This window comes from Dipodomys ordii, unplaced genomic scaffold (genome assembly GCF_000151885.1).
Source record: "Dipodomys ordii isolate 6190 unplaced genomic scaffold, Dord_2.0 Scaffold1, whole genome shotgun sequence".
NCBI classification, from domain to species: domain Eukaryota; kingdom Metazoa; phylum Chordata; class Mammalia; order Rodentia; family Heteromyidae; genus Dipodomys; species Dipodomys ordii.
The window spans coordinates 46,567,619-46,589,978 of NW_012267217.1; the positions used below are offsets into that span (position 1 = coordinate 46,567,619).

General features: G+C 34.4%; 1 protein-coding gene across 4 annotated transcripts in view; it reads right to left on the reverse strand.

The window, feature by feature from the left end:
• The window catches only part of Erbb4 (erb-b2 receptor tyrosine kinase 4), a 1,030,419-nt gene that overhangs the window by 205,722 nt on the left and 802,337 nt on the right, over positions 1 to 22,360 (reverse strand). For all 4 annotated transcript variants that reach the window (XM_013011535.1, XM_013011517.1, XM_013011544.1 and 1 more), the window contains exons 17-19: positions 19,292 to 19,424; positions 13,069 to 13,191; positions 9,209 to 9,307 (exon numbers count right to left, since the gene is read on the reverse strand). In XM_013011535.1, coding sequence (XP_012866989.1) covers positions 9,209 to 9,307; positions 13,069 to 13,191; positions 19,292 to 19,424 — 355 coding nt within the window. The remainder of the gene's footprint in view (positions 1 to 9,208; positions 9,308 to 13,068; positions 13,192 to 19,291; positions 19,425 to 22,360) is intronic.

Here is a 22,360-nt window from a genome sequence, read left to right on the forward strand (position 1 = left end):
CCTCGGGGAAGGGAGGGAGGGAGGGGATGGTAGGGGGAAAACAATGGAGGGGGTAACAATGTTCAAGAGGAAGTGTACTCATTACCTCACTCATGTAAATGTAACCCTCTGTATAGTATCTTTACAATAAAAAAATTAAAAAAAAAGAAAATACAATCCAATTGAAAAAAGAAACATGAAATGAAAACGTTTCCCCTTCTCACTCAAAAAAAGCAAAAACTAGAAACTACTTAATACTACTTAATACTCAGTACATGGTGACTGTGGGCACTAGAATGTATGCAAGAGCTATTAACTAAGAAACATTTACAGCCTTGCTGGGGATGCAAACTAGCATGCCTACAATTAAAGAATGTTCAAGGCTTATCAAATTTATACTCTACCACACACATTATGATTTTAGTAGAAAGAAAACAGTAACATGGTTTGAAATTTACTTTTTAAAATTAGTCTTACACTAAAACTAGAGAACATTATATTTTAAAGCATCTCTCTACACAAATATAAAATACTTGTTTCTCTTTGCTGAGAATATAGTAATGCATTCATTAAATGAATGAGTGTTCTACATATTGAATAAATTTATTTTAAAGGCTCTTGACTCACTGTTTTAATCACAAGAGGAAAATCTTTCTCTGTTTTAATCCTCAAAACCCTGTGTTTGCTACTTTCCCCAAACTTCCAAGTTTCCTATTGCTAATTTTCCACATGCTTGCGAGAGCTGTTGAAATTTTAATTAGTGGTCAGTTATCTATTATACGTATGCATTACACCACACATATTCCTGATTCACTAAAAGTTCTTCTGGGGACAAAAGCAAACTATAGTGAATAGACCTGAAATCAAGTGGGCTCTTAGATATTAATTATAAGCTATCAAAAGAAAAGAAATAAAGAAAAAAAGAGCAAAGAAAAACTAATAACTACCTCCCTTGGCTATTTTCTTAACAGGAAAAAAAATGAAATAGAGAAATTTATCTGCAACTATAAATCCCAAATGGTTCATTTTCATTTCCCGAAGTTAACTTTCTCACCTAACTAAGCAGCATTTTCTGCTATTATTAGCTGCTGGTCCAATATCAGATGACCAGTATTCGTCAAGCTCTTCAGTTCAATGAGCTCAGGGACTCCCAAGGAACTGCATGTATGCAGACTTCTGCTTACAGCTTCTAATTATTTTCTAACAGATAATGGAAAATTTAAGTTCAGAGAGGTTAGATTAAGTTTGTTAGTGGGTCAAAACCCCAGATAAAATTGCAATATTAAATAAAGATCACCATAGAAAATTCTAAGTCTTTCCATTTTGAGATAAAGACCCATGCTGATTGCTCATTCTTTTGATTCCTCATTTTACTACCTTGAAAATTCTTATTCTTTTCTATTCAAACTGTGCCAGTCTACACATCAACTATAAATGGTAGCCACTCAGAAGACAGCTACTTAGAAACTACACACAAATTTAGAATTGTCCCAAATAGCGCAATCTTTTATTTTTAAAAGACAAATCAGACTATAGTATAGTTTATTTAGTACAAGTTATTATTCCAACATATGAATGTGACTGTTTTAACTATAATTTGAAAATTTGTGATGATAAGCCTAAAATAATTAAAATGTTTTTGTAATATCACACACCAGACTTGAAAACATTCTAAGCAAACTCTCTACAAGTAAGCTTCACACCAAGTCCTTGTTGTTTTTGTTGTTGCTATTATTATTATTACTAGTTAAGACAGGATTTCCCTATGTAGAATGGCCTTAAACTTGTTATGTAACAAAGATTGGCTTCAAAACCTTTATTATCAACTTCATCTTCTGAATGATAGGATTACAGGTTTCTGCCATCATGCCCAACCAGATGTTTTGTCTATAAATTCAGAGAATGTACATTTTAAAAAGAATGTTATATAGGCTTTGATTTTCTAACATAAGGGTATGTGTGAAAGACATAAAATGTCATATAGAGCAATTATAAATGAAAAAGAACAAGGCTAAAAGCAAAATTTTGCGAAACAAGAATACCTCCTTATCAAGTTTGATAACCTTCATCAATTTAACAGACAGCTTCAAACACTCCAGGGAAAAATCAGACTTAGAACAAGAAAATATGTAAATATATGGTTCTTACACACATAAATATACACAAAAGTCACGCACATAGATATGGTGTTTGTGTACAAATATGTGCTATATTGCAAGTATCACAATATAGTAACATTTTATTCCTGAGCCAAATTATATTCCTATAAATAATAATGATAACTTGACACAATATAATGTAAACTGGGATATTTTGTGGATGGTACTTTCATTGTAAAGGGACACTATTTTACATCCACAAATCTTGTAACTAGATCATTAACAAAACTCTCTATATTAAGACTTGGTATCATAGAAATCATTTCATTTTTTGGCAATTGTATTTCTTAGTCTTAGGTTGTCCTATCGGAAAAAAAAAACTTTCTCCTTGTTTTTCATGAATAATCAAGGTTATACATAGTTTGTCCTCATAATAGAGCATATGAGTTTTGATTATCCAAAGCCATCATAATTATCAAATTGGAATCGAAAAGTGCACATGAGCAGACTGCCATTTAATGCTTTATTCTTCATTGTAGAATAATACACTCCCCCCACACCACGTACACATGAAATTCATCATAGCATAGAGTTTAGATACTTGGAACTACCTTAAGTATAGAATGCTATGCATTTGATATATTACTGATTGATGTTTACCAAATTTAAATATAGATATTGCAGAATATGTGAGCTTGCGATTCAAAATGTTTTGGGGAGAATCAGAAAGTTTACAAAGTTACATGCTCTGGCTAATAGAGAAAAGCCTGGCTTCAATTTGAGTATTCTCTTTAAGGTGATTCAAGAAAGAAATGATTTCATTAGAATGTACAACTTGTCAAGTATTCTACCTGCCTTCGGGTTTTCAGTAGACAATGTTTAACCTCAAGTTTTAAGACAGCAACTGAATTTGGCTCACTGATACTAATAATGATGAATCGTGATTGTAATCAATTCACTTGTGTTCAAATTTATTTTTGCCAAATCTATTATTTTTATTCATTATTATTATTATCATTATTATTATTTGTACCTTTATAACTAGTGAGACTGAAGGAAATAGGCAAGAGAAAGTCAGAGAGAGACTAAACTAAGCAATTTAAGAGAGCAGATTAAGATATGCATTCTAGTTGTGTTAAACTTGAGATGCTCCTGAGCTTTCTGTGGAGGCTTACCAAGGTCAGGGGTAAGATCAGCTTCCTGCAAAGAGACTAGAGGTCAAATTTGTTCATCTTAGGAGGTGATCTAAGAAAAGCATGTAGTTTGAAAGGGATACAGATTATGGCATTTTAAAGTTTCAATATTTATAGGATTCCTCACTGCCTACATGGTTTCTAGAAGATGAAAGTTAAAGATTTATATAAGAATGTAGGTCCCATGGTTTCCCTTATTTGCAATAACTACTATATGTCTGAGACAAGCAGAAACAGTCAGATAAGATGATGTTAGGTGAAATGAACCCCAAGATAAGGACTCAAATGGTTTTCCTTTCTCACAATTGTTTCTAACATATTTATAAGATGATTTCTTTGTTGCTTTGTATGTCCCTCTCCCACCATATAACCCTTGTTTTCACTGTATTTGATGTTGGTATAATTTGTGGAGGGGAAGGGAAAAAACAAATCGTTTAAATAGGGATACAGGTGGACCCATTGTACCAATGAGATGTACAAGATGTTATGATGAAAAACGAACTTTACAACTTTGGCAGGGGAAGGGGGGAAGGGGGAAAATGGGAAGGGAAGGGGAAAGAAAGGAGGCAACAATGCTTGATAAGAAATGGCCTCATTAACTTGCTCAAGTAATTGTAACCCCTCCGTACAGTATTTTCACAATTAAAACAAAACAAAGTAACTGCACCCATGGAACATGAGTCCAGGTTGGCTAAAGAGAGATTTGGGGCAGGATGGTAGCTAATGGTTGTTGAGATATAAGAAAGTCAGAGCAAGACAATGTGATAGGAGAATGAAGCATGTGAAACTGATAACAGTTCTATACAATGAACAGGTTGTTCCGTGAAATGAACTACAAAAGAAATAATTTGCTTCAGCTGTAAGAACATTTTTCCTCTTATTTTCTCTTGTTATGAGTAGAGTTTAAAAAGCTCTAAACTCTGTTTCTAGTGGAGGTTATAGTCTCTCTCCTAGAATGTTTGAGAATTTAAAAAACTTAGCTCAGTTATAATTTTTCTTAAGGAAAAGATTATTTAGCTGACTTTTTTCCAAAAAGATCATGTCCACAATAAAGGACCCTGTGACATTTAAGTAATAAATCTAAAAAAAAAGAAATTGTGCAATTTTTCTTTCTGAAATAGGCAAATTATATAAGAATAGTATGCAAATGAACAAACCCTTTAAAGGCAAAATAATGTAATGGGATTAAATAATAGGAAATTTAAAAAACCACTAACAGCATGATATAGGATCTAAGAGTTATTATTGCCCTGCGAAACCATACACATGAATTTCTGCAATATGAAAATACTACATGGCAAAGTCTTCTCCAGTGATTTTTAAGGATGCTATAATCTGAGAGAAAAGAGAGACCAGGTGGCCAGCATATTTATGTCATTCTACTAACAGTGGTATCAATAAGAATGGGGACAACTCATATCAAGAGAGTGTATATGATAAAGAAAATACAGAGAAGAGAAGCAACACAAACATCACTCACTGGAACATTTCTTCAGAAAAGTGATAGTTTTGTTAAGATAAAACTTCTGGCAATATAGCCAAAGGGAGATAAATTATCTTTTTTCACCAGTGTGCTAATGTTTACAGGCTGATAGGAGGCACATTCTCCTCGCAGCCCCTTTCTTTGAGCCCTGTGGTGAATTTAATCACGGAGATTTGAAACTGAAGCCAGGTAGATTCACATCAGCACTAGCAGCTCAGGATTGCTAATCACTCACAGGAATTTAGGGTAATTACCAATTTTCTTTCACTCCCACTCTGTTTTTTTAAAGAAAACAAATAATTTAGGCAAAACGTTTTTAAACAAGGATGACTGATAATAGACTTACATTTCAGAGGAAAATAATATTCACTAATAGAAACTCAGATAAACTGAGGTTGACTGATTTTCCTAGATCATAATCCTCGATTCCAGGAATCTTCTCAAAAGCATCAAGTTTTTGGTATATGTTCAATACCATTTGGTGGATTAAAAAATAAAGACACCTCCTCCTCCCCAACGCACACACAAACTCTGCATTTTCTCAGGAAACTGAACTCTGAAACAAGTCCTAGAATGGGCATAAATGCATGCCGCCTTCTAAAGGTGAATTTTTAGAGTCATTTTTCTTAATGTTATTCAGTGTGATCTTCGCTTATGGGAATGAAGAATATACCGGTCATTCACTCACAGTATGTTATTATTGTCATTATGAATCCATTAGATAGAGTCAGGTGAGTTAAGTAATAGGCCGGTGACCAAATTCTCTTACTGCTTTTAGTGTAGCATTTTTAGAATGTAATTTTCCCCTTGCTTTTTACCTATGATAGAAAAAGAAATGGAAGAAAATATACAAGACTTTTTTTTTGCCTTTGGTTATCAACAGAGGTGCTGATATGGTGATACATTTTTAGTATTAAGTCACTGATGTGTGTCATTTATTATAATAACTAGTAAAGCTCAGCTGATACATGCACAAACACACACACTAGTTATTGAATCTGAAATATTCTACTATATGTACAAAGTGAGGGAAAGTACAAAGGAATATAATGCCTAAGAGTACATGGTTTCCTATCATCCTTAGAAGCCGTATTTTATTTTCATAAAGTAGTCTATAGCACACATATATGTAAACATAAACATATATGTATATATATATATATATATTTTTTTTTTTTAGAAAAAGAGACATGAAGTTTGATTGCCATAGATCTTACTTTAGTTCTCCTTGGAACTCTTCACCATAACACCATACCAACTGATATCCAGGAAACTTTCTTTGCCACTGGAGCCTAATTCTACCACCCTCAGCAAGGAGGACAGCCAGCCAGAGTTACATCAGCCTCGAACCACAGGCAAAAAGGATCTTGAGGAAGGGCTACAGTTCCCTTAGTATTTGAGGTGAAAACTCTAGTATGTGTACCTCATGCTGGCTGCAGGTACCTCTCTAGTAGAGAGAAGTGCAGGCACCCTGGTATCTAGAGTCCACTCTGTTTATTTACGTAGTCTTCTACTGATAGGGCTTTCACGTATATGATCAACTACTTGTAGTGAAATCCTTATTTCATGAGCAGCTTTGGCTTCTGCAAACAACCCAAGCTAAGATATATATCACACATACTCTGTTAACTTTATATAACTGGGATCTCTCTAATTCTAACTCTATTCTTCAGCTCAAATTACTTTATAATATTTTATAACATTGACTTTTTATTGTGGTTTAATACTTTATTCAAATGCAGTGATTTGGAATGCATAGCGCATGAGTTAAAAAATGTGGGTTTGAAATGGACCCACATGTTTGTATAAACATTATACCAAGCAGCTTAAAATGCTGAATTCACCATCATTGTTACCAGCTGAATGGTTTTAGCCATGGGGACGTTATCCTCCAATGTTTGAAAACAGTCACCAAGATAATAGGAAGTGTTCAGGCTGACATTTATCAAAATTCTGCCTATAAAAGAGCCTGTGAATCTCTTAAATTTTCTAGCCGCTTCACACAAATAAGGAAGTCACAGTCAAAATATATATTATACTATATAACATTAATTATATATTATAATGTATAGTTATATATATTTATATATTAGCTCTTAAAAACTAACAGACCTGACTTTTTTCTTTTTCTTTTCTTTTCTTTTTTTAGTTTGTTGGTTACCAAATCCATCAACCATCTAGGAAAATGACTCCTTTCATGGCTCAGAGGTTCATCTAAAATTCAGCAAAAATCTAAGACTTCAAGCTGCCATGCCACTCTGGTTACCATGGGAATAGGTTGCAGATCAAGGGGAAGAAATGGGTGGGGTAGGAGCTTTCACATAATCATTCGAAATCATGATGAGGTTTTTAGAGCTTCTTTTTTTAGGTGATTATTTTGTAGCCTCTTAACCCCCTTTTGCCAGTCTGTTTCCATGGAAATATGACAAAAATGGTTGTCCAAGCCTCCAGCAGAGATTATTAGCATTCTTAGGAATTTCAGCTTAGGCTTTATGCTAGGCTGGGCAAGACCTCTCTTCCATCAATTTACCTATGTTGTTTTCACTTACTGTAATTTTTTTCCTTATAATTTCTCCCTTCCCTTCACAAGTTTATGGCTATGATCAAGATCAAACTGAATAATTGGGGCATCATTGAAAAGCTTTCATTTGAAAATACTAATATAAGTGTCAAGACATGTAGCTGTAAGGTGTGTACAGACCTCTGGAACCCTACAGGTTAAAACATCATTTACCTCCAAGACTCACTAAATAAATACTAGAGAAATGTCTGTAGATGTGCACCAAGGGTGATATTTAAAATATGTACAATTTGACAGAGCAAAGAGTCAACTGTTCTCAATAGCTGGGTTGTACATTTGCTAGCTATATTGGTCATATATAACAAACGATAAGAAGTTAATCTTATAATGGCCTTCTACAAGGTGATGAGTACTATTGTCAAATTATTCAAAGTCACAGACTGAGTTCCTATAAAAGTTATAAAACAGCTTTCAAGAGAAAGTAGGGAGAAATATGTAGGAATCCATTTAAAAAAATCAAAGTGCAGATGCTTGTTCTTTATGTCTTTCACATAAAGGTCATTTGAAAATCAAAATTATTCTTATTACTGAAGACATTATGTTAAAAGATAAAGAAAAAACACATATGGATCTTTCTAGAACCCCTGGCAGGCTATCCTGTGTTCAATGTGAAAAACTAACAGCATGCCACATATATAATTTATTCCATCCTACCCTCAAAAATTTTCTGTATAACTCAATCTACATTTTTGTGGCTAGCAGAAATCTTAAAAGTTCTGATTGCCCTTATAATGTTATTTTATTCTGCAGAACTGTACTATTATTATTATTATTCTGTGGGTGTAGCTTTTAACCTATGCTGACTTCTCCTCTGAACTGCATTGAAAGAGGTAAATTTCAATGGGAATTATAAAATTTGCATAGGTTTCCATTTGAAACAAAATGGAGACTAACTCACTGTAGCAACTGATCTTGATTGTTTTCAGCTAAACAGATCATAACCACACTAAGCTAAAAACATCCCTACTATCTACTCTCAAAATGCAATTTGTCATAGTATTTAAGAACACAGCCCTTGAAAGCAAGAGATGATCCTTATCTATCCCACCTCATCTTGTTTACATGAAACGAAGTATTGTTGGAACTAAGGCAAACCCACTCACATTTTGTTTAGTTTTGGCTTAAGTCCCTGTGACTGCTTTCTCACCATAAAGGACAGAGTTGAGAAACTGCCACAAGGAAATGTCATGCAAGTCCTGATTATTCTGTGACTACTTAAGAAAGTATTTGCTGATCCCTGCTCACACTGATTGCCTGAACTGAAAGCCTAGACTCACCATCTTCAAACACTGCTGACCTTGGCTTAACCTTGGTGTAACTTGGACTGTCCTGTCCTATAATATCAACATTAGATGAGCTATTATCTATGAATTATTTATGATTGCATTCAATATATATTTTGTAAACATTATTTATTATCTAGGACAGTGGTAGGAACTTTCATGTGACCAGTTGTAAGATATTAGTGATTTGCCATTAGTACCACTGTATTGTTCTTCTAATACTATTCAGTGTTACCAACTTTAAGAAATAATTTAAAAACTTATTAATATTAAAAAAGAAATAATTTATAACCTCTGATTATTAGGTACAAGTGATTATAAAATAGATTTCCAACTACAATTAGATTTTACTTTTACTTCAAAGAATACCTTGCTATCTTTAACCATAAAATATGGAAGCATTTCATGTCTGAGTCATGGAAGACAGGTTAACTTTGAGATTGAACATGTCTTCAAGTTGCAAAAGCAAGTTGTACTGCAAGGTATGGAGGATACACATTATTTCCAGAGAAGAAATTTTGATTTTCAAGTGTTCAAGCAGTCTATTTAATAATGAATAGAAACATGACCATGTGTTTGTATATACTTACATCCATGAACTCCACATTGGCTTTGGGACCTGTTGTCTCATTAAGAATCTTGATAGCAACAGGAATCTTGACAGTTTCTCCTTCAGGTACCCAGATACCCTTTCAGGGAAAAAAAATCCCATTAAACATATATGAAGTGGTCTGTAACATTCATAGCTGAGTTAACATTTAATTTGATCTCACAAACTATTAATATTATTTTATTTAATCAAAAAATATTTCTTGGGCATCTGTTGCATGTCATCATTTATTCTGTATCATTGTTGTCTTCTTGTAAAGAAGATAGATTGCACAGATATTCTGTCTCCAAGGAGCTCGCTCTCTTGTAAAACTTAAGCTGAGTGCATGTAAAAGGCTTTGTGCACTGATGAAAGCAGTCAAATAAGACAGAAGAAATCATTTTATTTTGGGTGATATCTGCAGTAGCTCAAGACTTGGAGAAGGTTATTCCATTTCTTTTAACTTCAATTGTGTCAATTCAATAATTTAGACAACTGATCTATGGAAAGTTGAAGGCCCTTTTCAGTGTTTATATTATCAAACTTCTACAAATCAAACAAAATAATTTGAAAAAGCAAAATCTAATGTTCCTCAAATTTAATTTATGAATTATTTCAGAGATATAGAATTAGTTTTCAAAGACATTGAACACATCAACTTGTTAATATTATTCAACTGTTTATTAAGGACTTTTTGTCTCTGAGGTAAATATAAAATATTTATAGTGAGCATTGCCAACTCTCTCTTTTTATCAACATACAATTAGAATATGTATGTACTGGCAAACACAGATAAATGTGTCAGGGTTTGTAAAACATATATGAAAGTAGGTAAATACATTTGTGGACAAATGACTGCAAATTTGGAATAGCTATGTAATTTATATACAAATATGTAAATACATATAGTTGGTGGTTCTAAGGATTGAGCTCTGAGCTTTATGCTTGCTAGACAGGCACTTTGCCACTGGAGACACACTTCCAGCTCTTGTTGCTATAGTTTATTTATTTATTTATTTATAGGGCCTGGTCGCTGTCCCTGAACTTTTTCCGCTTAAGGCTAGTGCTCTAACACTTTGAGCCACAGCTCCATTTTCGGTTTTCTGGTGCTTAGTTAGAGATAGGAGTCTCACAGAGTTTCCTGCTGTGGCTGGCTTCAAACCTTGATTCTCAAAATGCCAATTAATATGTTACTTGTGATTATATATATATATATGTATATATATATATATGTAGACAAATAAGCAGGAAACTGAACACACAGGCTACATTTTCTCAGTGGTACTATCTCGGACAGAGAATATGCTTGATATTATTCAATAAAACATCCACTAAGGATATTGTTTTATAAAGTTATAGCATCAATATTAAAATATTCCTAAACTGTGTAGGTATAGGAGCATAAATTCAGTGTGAATTAATTCATCTTGCTTTTAATCAGAAAAATCATTATTTTCCAGGCCTAACCAGATAAATGTTTGGCCATACTGATGCTTATCCTCTTGATTCTAATCTTTCTACCTAATTATAGCATATCTCCCTTTAACTAAGCAAATAACAACCTAAGTCATTTGTTTTTCTGTGATCAAAAAATAATCCTGTAGCTTAGAAATGCATCATGTCTTACAAGTTATATATTAAAGGTTATGGACAACTATATGCATTCGAGATATAAAATTCAAACAAACTTATAGACATTTTAATAAACTTTTGTTATAATGATTATTTTTATGGCAGTCTTTGGTTGTGGTGCCTGAGCTTTTGTGCTCAAGTCTAGCATTCTACTATCTGAGCCACAGCCTTACTTTTAGCTTTTTGGTGGTTAATTACAGATAAGAGTATCATGGACTTTCCTGCTTGGACTGGCTTCAAACTGTGATCCTCAGGTCCCAGACTCCTAAGAAGCTAGGATTATAGACATGAGAATCCAGCACCCAGATAGTAAAATAAATTTGAGTAAAAGTAAAATCGTTTTAGCAAGGGTTTTAGTATCACTGGTTAAAGGAGAGAGAAGAGAGGAACTTTTCCTGATCCCCATACATGAAACTGGAGTTAAAGATTTCAATTTTATTTTTAATACAGCTTTGTAATTAAATATTTATATGGGTAGTATTTTCCCCTGATAAGGTCAATAGACAGTACTTAGTACTTAGTCTTGTGAATCACAAGTTCTCCACGGTTTGAAATGAAGATTAGTTTCCAAACCACATTTTCTTTAAAAAAATCTTAGGGCAATAATAGTTTCAGAACAATACAAGACTGAGGTAACAATAGTGGAACTTTGTTATGATGCATTCAAATTTGGTCTTTTATCTTTTTATCTGTTCCCCATAAACACAACTATATTTATTTGTATTGCATTTTATCAAAGTGCTATGTAGAACTGACTTAAAAAGACATGATAAATAAGGGAAGGAAGCTCTAATATCTACATTACTGTCTTATCCTGTGATTTAGCATAGAACATTCAATTATACCTACAGTGTGGCTAATTGGAGCAATGATCAGGTAAACCAAAGTTAGAGAAAATTCTGCAGCTTGGTTTGAAAGGGAGTTGTGGTGGGAAGTGATCCAGAATGATTGGCAGTTGATCCAATTTACTACATTACTTTCAACATGACATTTCAAATTTAAGGCTAACATTTAGAATCATACAAATTGTCTGTATTTTGACCTTTGAAGAAAGTAAATTAAAATGAGAAAAGCTAAATTCTATATCTAGTCATTAATATTTTCTGCATATTAATTATGATGTTATGTTTCCTTTGTCCTCCTTGTATTGTTCAGGCTGGTCTCAAACTCCTGAGCCAGGGTGATTCTCCCACCTCCGCCTCCTGAATGCTGAGGTAACAGGTGTCTCAACACTCACAGCTTAAATGATTGGTTTAAAAAGGGAAGACTTGAACATTCTACAATGCAAAATTCCTAAACTCCAATCCATTTCAACAAACCTTTTGGCAAAAAATGAAGGCCTATACTCGATAGGAAGTATATTAATCTGCCAAAGTAAATCTCAGAAATTATGTGTATGGATATTGGAAGATTTCATCATTAACCCAGTATTGTTTCTTATTCTTCCTATTTGCCACTTAGATCAATTTTATCAAAATTTACTTTGGGACTGGATTCTGGATTGATTGTGTAATTGACCCAAATAGGTCAACATATACTTGCTATCCTTTGAGTTTTACTTTCAGAGAAAAACCTCTCAATTGAAAACCTCAGAAGGATACTCTATCTGACCTCAGTTTCTCAAATAACGTCACCTTCGCGTAGTTTTCATAAGATGATAAAGATACAAGGACTTTGGATATTAACTAAGATATCATATATGTAACTAAATAGGTTTTAAAGAAAGGTTTTGGTATTGCATCCTATTAACATATATGAATATTCATGTGGATTTTAAGGAGTTGTTAATAGTAGGGTGCTGATAAGGAAACCTTTGAATATGAACAGGAGAATAAGGGATTATAGTACACTACCCAAACATGTCTAGGAGTTCAGGAAGCACTATGTAGAAGGAAGGGCATCCTGTTGGGATTGAGTATTTGGGCTATGAAGGGAACTTTGACAAATGGACAGTAATATTGCTAGGGACTCAGAAGGGCATTGATAGAAAGAACTACACTTGGCTTTGTACCAGTATTTCCTGCCTTTCACTCTAGACTGTATTTATCCAAGCTTTTTCAATAAGAATTATGAATTGATTTGTGCAACAAGATCTCAATACTATAAATGTCCTCCTTTACGAATATTAAAAAGAAATTAGGTTCGCTAAGGTAATGACCTTGGCTATTACTTTTTTAAAGCCTGAAATGAAACTTAAATAGCAGATGGTGTATATTTTTCTTGACTTACTTTATAAACAGTCCCAAAAGCTCCTGAGCCAAGGACTTTCACCCTTTTGAGTTCAGTTTCTTTCAAAATACGAAGTTGAGCTTGATTGGGTGCTGTGCCACTGGGAGTTAAGGGTTCCACCAACTAAAAAGCAAAAACAGAATGTTAGAACAGCTTTTACTCCAAGAATCACTGCTAGGATTTTACTCTCTCTGCCTCTCTGTCTCTCTTTCTCTCTCTGTCTCTCTCTTCCCCCATTTCTTTTTCTAACACATGAAAATATGCAAATATATTTATCTTTAACAAAGAATAATTTTGTATTATGAGCCACACGCTGTCTGCAGACAAATATTTAGGCAGTCTTTCACACCCTATCCTTTCTGTTTTCCTGCTCTTGCCTGGATGAATTAAAATAATAAATGTGCCCTGCCTGGAGGCATGCATTACTAGGAGGTAGGATGCACATCTCCTGTGTATCACACAGAAAGGTTCCCTTCTTGGTGCTTAAAATTGATCTGGAAAGTCAGTATAACTATGTCAAGAGATAAAAATAGTTAGCACAGTTTCAATCCAAGGAGTAGTGTTTCCAAGACTTCAGTTGATAAATTAAGTCTCCCAAGCTTCTTTTCAAAATACATATTTTACGTCAATAGATCCTAAAGTTGGCATTTTTACATGACTTGGGGATGATTATTATGCAAATTTTAGACCCATTATCAGTAGCCAGGCCCTGGTATACCATCTAGATAAAAAGATCTTATGGTTTGATTCAAGATCATAAATGAATGCTGCCGGATACAGAGGAATATGATGACTACTAGGAATTGGGCCTTGGTAATCCTGGCTTCCTAGATCAGGTTCTTTGACTTGAGATAATGCAAAGAGATTGACTTCAGGAGGACACTGACATGATGAAGTAGTCTGCCCATAGTATCAGGAGAAGGAAGGAGATACCAGAGGGTAAAACACGTCTCTGAAGGGTGAGATTAGAGTGGACATGTAGTCTTGAGATGGGCTGGGTGTGGTCAATAACATAAAAGTGAGATGTTAGTTTTAGATGTCATCATTGAGGTGCCAATCAGTTGGAGAGTATGAATACACAAGATGTGAATGTATGCTATTACCCTATCCTACTGATTGTGTAGTTTCAATTTCTTGTGATCAACTGCATTTGGAAAATATGGTTGAATGGAAGGAAATTTTCAGAAGTAAATTCCCAGCTTTAAATTACTTTCATTAAAGTATATTATTATAATTATGCCTAATATTTTATCAATCTTGTTACACTTTTTTCATGTCTAAGTCATAAACTAAACTTAAGGAGAGATACCAATTTATAAGCCAAAAACAAAAACCCAGAGTTTGCATAGTGTTCAGCATATTCCCTAGACTTAGGCATCCATTTGTGGTGTTGGAAGGGTAATGGGGGAGCTGTGGAGTCTAAGAGAGACTTGGGAAACAAGGAGTGTATATCTGCTGAAATTTTAATTCATGCTGGAGGGAAAAAAGCAAACGAGTCAAGTTAAGAAGTTTTTTTTTTTAAGTTACAAAGGAACTAAACTTTAAACAATGATAAATAGCCTGTTCTTTCTCTACATAGGGAAATAATTAAGGGCTACTCCTACTCAAATTGTCTTGAAACCACCACAGTATTTCAAAATGTCTGTTTACAAGGCTAAGTACACTGTGGGCCTCCAGCTTGGGTATTATTATCATGCTTCTGTGAACATCATGGCCTACTTAATTAGTAGAACAGTCTTGAGCTCAGGTAAGTACAGCTGTAGCAAGAATTTTAGGAAGGACATGATAAAAAATATCTCCATAAACATAGGCTATTTTCTAATTGTTAGAACATGAGTATGCTTTCATTTCATTTTGCATTCATACTATAAAAATACAAATTGGTGATTTTATTTAAGTCATTAAGACAAAAACTCTCAGAAGAACTCATTGAACTATCTGATACATCTGTGAGGGTATCCAGCAGAGATTCACTTCACTTGAAGACATGCACCTTGCAATCATTTCATACTTTGAAAATTTGACAATTCTACCTGAGATGTTTAGTCTCCTAATTATCTTAGGAATCATTTAAAGTTTCCACAAATGCATTTTTCCAGGAATTTACTATCAAAAGATGAACATTCTCATTGGTCAAGCCAGCAGTGACATAGCATAAAGAAGACAGAGTTTAAATTTAGAGGATCATAGGGATCTCCTATCAATGCTACAACTCACAGGAATAAAGACCAATTCAGTCCTCCTGGCCCCTTTTTTGTTTTCTAGGCTGTACGTATAGCAATGATCACCTCAGAGGACTGGCAAAGGATACAGGGGGACAATAGAGACAGATAGTTCCAGACCACTGCCTGGCATACAGCAGGAACTGAATCTATCCCATTCCCAATGATCTGAGTATGTCTCATTATACATTTTTTTTAATCCAAGTACTCTATTGTATATATCATCTTCTAACCACTAGACCATAAGGGAAGCCACTATTGTATATATCAGTGAGTGTGTTTTAGAAAAAAAAATGTATCTTCTGTATTTTTATGCATTTAACAGCAGAATAAAGACAATCTAGAATATACTAATCCTGGGGAAATATATCTATTTTAAGTGCTTTCCACTAAAATAGTAAAATCTTTTCATTTCTTATGCAGCTATCTACCTTCAGTGTACAAGGAAGTCTAAGAATTTTATATAGATGGTGGTTTAAAATGATATTCACTTTTATTAAGTGAAATGTGGAAAATTATCTCACTTGAAAATGTAACATAATTTAGCCCCATGCAATAACTTTCTATAAAAACATCAAGTTAAACCAGGAACTGGTGGCTCACACCTATAATCCTAGCTACTAAGAAGGCAGAGATCCCAGGGTTACAGTCTAAAGCCAGCTGGGCAAGATAGCTCATGAGACTCTTATTGTTCATTAACCAGTCCTGCACTCCCCCCTCAAAAAAAAGCCCGTACAAACAAGCAAAACAAAGGAAAAGAACAAAACAAAACAAAACAAAATAAAATAAAAAAACTGGAAATGAATCTGTGGGGCAAGAGCACCAGCCTTGAGCAAAAACTCTAAGGGACAGCTCCCAGACCCTGAGTTCAAGCCCTAGTACCGGCACAAATAGTTAAAAAAAGTTAATTTTTAAACTAATCAATATGTGTTTTCTTAGCAAAGATATGACAACTTGAAGGACATTCTTAGAAAGTACAGCTCTGTACAAAGTAATACAACTCTTTATAGAGTAGTGGGCCTTTGTTGCATGTGGGTAAGAGGCAGAATTTCTCTCACTCACTTAGAGGTACACTGCTTTTTTTTTCTTCTGAACGGTATTTTTTTAATTTTATTTTATTGTAAAGATGCTGTACAGAGGGGTTACGGTTACATGAGTTGGTAATGAGGACATTGCTTGTCTAGCGTTGTTACCCCCTCCTTTGTTAGTTCTCCCATTATCCCTTCCTTTCCCACCTCCCTCGGTTCTCACCCCTCGCCTTCCTTAGTTGTAAAGTGCATTTCCAATATACTGTCTGGTGGGTATCATTGTTGCAATAGGTCATCCTGTGTCCTTGTTTTAGCATTTTGTTATTCCCTCTCCCCTCCCCAAATTAGACAAATGTATATACAACATGCAGGGTACCAAAATCAAGTACAGTGACAAATAGGGATATACCATAGGGGGAAGAACATACAAAGGAAACAAAAAAATCACATAGTACATTTAAAACAAACAACAACAAAGAAAGACCTCTTGTGACCATATCTTGGAGTTCATTTTGCCTAGCATCATCTTATAGGGTCATATGTACATAGCTTTTGAGCTGCTCATCTGATAAAATTATTCTAGATGTATACTAATTATTGCAAATGAGGGAATCCATGGGACCTTCTGGGTTGTTCCCAAATGATCACAAACAAGGCCATACTGAAACTACCAGCACAACTCTGTTTATTGCAGCATTATTCACCATAGCTAAGCTATAACCCCCTGTTGTCACTGTATTTGATTCTGGCGCCCTGCATCTTGTATATACATTTTTCTAATTTGGGAAGGGGAAGAGCAGTAACAAAATGCTGAAACAAGGATACAGGTTGACCAATTGGAACAATGAGACATAGAAGACACTATGTAGAAAACGAACTTGGGGTGGGGAGGAAGAGTTGGGGAGGAAGGGAGGGAAGGGATAGTAGGGGAAAAATAAAGGAATGGTAACAATGCTCAATAGGACATTTGCTCATTGCATTATTCATATAATTGTAACCCCTCTGTACAATATCTTTATAAAAAAAAGATATGGAACCAACCCAGATGCCTCTCAGTAGATGAATGGATCAAGAAAATGTGAGTGTGTGTGTGTGTGTGTGTTTGTGTGTGTGTATAGATATATAATCTCTCTATATCGATCTCTATATATATCTATAGAGAGATATATCGATATAGAGATATATCGACATAGAGAGATCTATAGAGAGATATATCTATAGAGAGAGATATATTGATATATAAAGATATATCTAGGAATTCTATGCTTCCATCAGAAAGAATGGCACCGCCCCATTTGTTAGGAAATGGGAAGACTTGGGAAAAATGATATTAAGTGAAGTAAGCCAGACCCAAAGAAACATAGGTCCACTGTTTTCTTAATTAAGGTCTCACTTCCTCCTCAACTCTACTTTCTTTAACATTTCAGAATTCTCTCAGAAACTGCCTCAAGCAGGCCAGGAGTGAGCATTTTATTTGCCTTTAGCACCCTAGACTAAACTAAAAATATGCACAGCACATATTTCCTCATTATTTTCATAGTATAAGACTGAAAATGAGTAAATTGAGCTTGTCTAAATAACCAGCTAAACTAATGTAAAATTATCACTATATTTTTAGGTACATTTTTTACTATTTTTATTTTCCTTAAAAATGTATTGATGAGTAATCCATGTCAATTTTAGGTAAAAAAAGAAAAAAGAAAGCAGTTTCTTATAAGGAGATATAGTTTCCTGAAACTTTCAGTAATTAGTCTATCTAGTTTCAACTTCTGGAACCAAAGAGTTCTTATCAAATTCCTTATAAATGTAATTCATTGTCAATGTATAGAATTTATGAAAGAATAAATATTTGCACTCCTGTTAGCATTAAGAGGAAAAGCCAACAGCGGGCCCTGGGTGCCGGTGGCTCACGCCTGTAATCTCCTAGCTACTCAGGAGGCTGAGATCTGAGGCTCACAGTTCAAAGCCAACCCGGGCAGGAAAGTCCATGAGACTCTTATCTCCAATAAACCACTAGAAAACTGGAAGTGGTGCTGTGGCTCAAGTGGTAGAGCACTTGCCTTGAGCTGAAAAGCTGAGGGACAGCACCCAAGCCAGAGTTAAAAAAAAAACAAGAGGAAAACCCAGATTGTCACATTGACAAGCAGTGATAAATACAGGTAGGCAGTCTGTTTCAGAGCAACTGAATTATTGGGGCAGGCGTAGATGTGGGTATCAAGAAAAAGGTATGATGGGAGTTGAGAAGGACTTAGTCCTGAAAGGCCTCGGTAATTGTTTTCTTTCTGTACCTTGTACAATGAAAACTATCATTTTGCATGTTAAAGAACTCAGTGTGACAATGTAAAATAAATTATAATAATTTATGGGTAACTAGCATATTCACAAAACCGAATACACATAATATTAAATGTATGATATAAATTTTGTTGTGAGTTTTGTGAAATTACAACAGGAAACTTTATTCTATATGGTCTTTCACTGCTGTAATAATGAGAGCATTGACTAACAACTTACAGATCTTAAAGCATGCATTGCTTGTCCATTGGCATTTTGAATCCAAAAAATTTTATCTTTCTCACATTCCTACTCCTGCCAATAAACCATCTTCTGTCCAGGTATTTTATATTGAGATATCATCTAGCCAGAGCTTGCTAATGAAACCTGTCTCTCAAGATAATAAACACCATCATCAGATAAAATAATATAAACCAAGTAAATCATTGCTTTATTATTTAACAAAAATATTAAAACCAAAGCCAATCCAAACAAACCAAAAACATTTCTAGACCCCTGCCATATAATCAATCTCTTTATGCTATGAATCAATCTGACTGCTTTTATTGAACATTCTGACTCTTCACTAATATGAAAATCAAGAAACTGAACAGTATATACATTTTGAGTAAACCAATAAACACAACAGAATGAGTGCTATCCTATGTTCTTAAAACTAATGAAAAGTCACCACATCACCTCTGTTTCCAGGAATCTCCTTAAGGCTCTCTTCTTTTTGATGCTCTTCCTTCTAACATAAACTGCAAATGTCAGGCCCACAATAACCAGGATGAAGAGGCCACCAATGACTCCGGCTGCAATCAGGGGCGTCCTGCCAACACAAGAAAGAACACATATGAGGAGAGAAATCACAGAGGAAGAGGAAAAACCAGTTATATCATGCATTCTCCATAATTCAGTCTAGCCATTTAGAAAAAGTGTAAAGAAAAAGTACATGAAGGGCTATAAAGTGTTTTTTGTTGCTGTTGTTGTTGAGAAACTCTCCTTTTTGTTTTGATTTTTCAATACTGAACCATGCACATACACCAATTTTATTTTGAAGATGAGCAGCCACAACATTCCATTTGATGAACAAATTTAAAAATGACATAAACTATGGTAACAGAATGAAGCACATATGCTAAGATGTTGGTATGGGAACATTTTTAATTATATTAATTTATTATTATGCATGAATCAGTGGAAAATCTATTTAAATAGTACTGGTATGGTATATGATTTTATTGTCAGTATTTCCCTTGAAGCAAGCATTCCTAACAGTGGCACTCTTGACCATTTGGGCAGTTTGTAGGCTTGGATTGTTTGGTGCATATTTGAGGAGGTTTAGTAGCATCCCACCTACCCATCTGATGCTAGAATCACACCCATTCTCCATTCTGGGTATTCATTGTCTCTAAACATTTACAGATGTCTTCAACCATCAGCCCCATCCCAAGTTCAGAACCACTGCTCTAAAGCAAAAATTGAGATAAATTAAATTCTGTACTACTGTAGTGGGAAAGAACCAAGAAGAGTTGTTTATTATGAAAAGTGTGATTTGAAACTCTGAGGGAGATACTGGCAGAAGAACATGTAGAAGAAAGAATGGGTGAGTTTTTTTTTTTTTTCTGTGTAATGGTTACAGGAGTATGCACTGTAGCCACAAGTATGCTTAACCAGATTCAAGAAGATACAAGCAATACCAAGGACTGAGTGGAAAGAGACTAGAGAATTTTATGTTTCACATCTTTGTCAAGCATATTTCCATGTATAAGAAGATAACCATTCTTATTTTATTTCAGGAAATTTTTCTTTCCTGGAAGAGTAGTATTTGTGATTTTTAACTATTTGTTCTTGAGTAATGTAGTATCTTTCAGAAACCACAGTCATGAAATGTACTGACTTTTTTTTTTTGTCAGTAGTGGGGCCTGAACTCTGGGCCTGGCAACTGTTCCTGAGCTCTTCAGCTCAAGGCTAGTGCTCTACTACTTGAGCCACAGAGCCACTTACTACTTTTTCTGCTTATGTGGTACTGAGGACTCTAACCCAGGGCCTCCTGAATGCAAGGCAAGCACTCTACCATGGAGCCACCTTCCCACCTTCCCATGTACTGATTTCTTATGCCACAGAAAGTAATCTGAGAAAGTTGCATAGGCATTACTTAATAAATAAGGAGCTGTGATAGATACCAAACAAAAAGATTTTTCTATGTGCATACGCATTCCAAAAGAAAGAATTTTCTCTCATACATTCCTGTTTTTAGAAGAAAATTTCCTAAATAAACCTGCAGCTATATTTTCTTAGATAAAACACTTGTACTTACAAAAAAAACTTACTTAAAGGTAGATTAGAAATAATGATAGAGGACAATCCTAAATAAAACCTTGAAATTCTAAAGAGCTCTCCAAAAATAATCGATGGAAAAACTTCTATAAATGAAAGCATGTATTTTAAAGATTATGTCTGCCATATTGTCACATAAAACTGCAGAAAAATCTGAAAATGCAGTTCATCCTAAAGGTTGTTTTCTGACAGCTCAAAGTACATACTAGAATGTTGCTATAATTCAACTAGATTTGCCAAAATGGGAAATTTTTTGCAGATAAATAATCTATGCTGAGGAAATAAAATTACAGTATAGATTCAAAATCATCATTGTGATGTGACTGGATTTGTGCAAAATCATATTTTCTGAAATATATATTTCAGATAATATTTTATATTCTCAACCAAAATTATAATTTTCAGTTCAAGGGATGAAAATATTGTTGAGTGAAAATATCTGATTTTTGTTTTCTTACTTGATGTTTACATAGAATTGGCAACAATGTCTAACATTTTAATTGTATGTTTAATTTAATTGTAGATTTAGATGAAGCTCTTATTCCATTTCTTTTTCTTGCTTTCTTTTTATTGTAATAGGGCTTGAATTGAACTAAGCGTCTTTGCTTGTTAGGCAGTTGCTTTACCATTTGACCATACTCCTTGCCCTTTTTACTTTACTGTATATGGGATCATGATCCTCTTACTTCAACTTCCCCCATAGCTGGTGTGCTGGGCCTGCTCCAACACATCCAACTTTTTCATTGAGTTGGAGTCTCACTAAGATTTTTTCCTGGCTGGCCTCATACTGAAATCCATATGTTGCTATATTCTTTAGGGTTTATATTTAATGATTTGTTCAAAATGGGCTATAAATTTTGAGGTCAGCATCATTCTATTTTAGTTTCATTGAATCTTCTCCATGTGGAAAGTTAAGACGATATATTACATTTCACTTTTTCCTTAAACAATAGATTTTATACAAGAAGAGTCAAGTTAAGCAGTATCTATCACGACAGTAATAGTGTCCAATGCAAGACAATGTTTTCTTAAGCACTTCAGATTTCAAATAGAAAACCTCGAAACCCTAGAAAGCACTGAACTTCTCTAGAAGACATTTTCAAGATTTCTGCCTAGAACAAAAAGAGCTACATTAGAGGAAGTTTAAAAAAAATTAATTGAAATTCTCTCCCTTTCCCTCTCCCTCTCTATCTCCCCCTCTCTCTTACAAATTAGAATCCAGAATTCTACCTGCTCTATAAATATGATGCAATTTTCTTTTTCTGAGCAAATGAAAATGATCTAGGTCAGATCTAGGTTGACATCCTTGACAGCGCACCCCCCCCCCCAGTCTCACTTGATGAGATCATAGTGTGTCTTCTTCGATTAGAGCTTGATTCCACTATTATATTTTAAATATGGCTAGAAGTATAAGTGCTTAAGCCA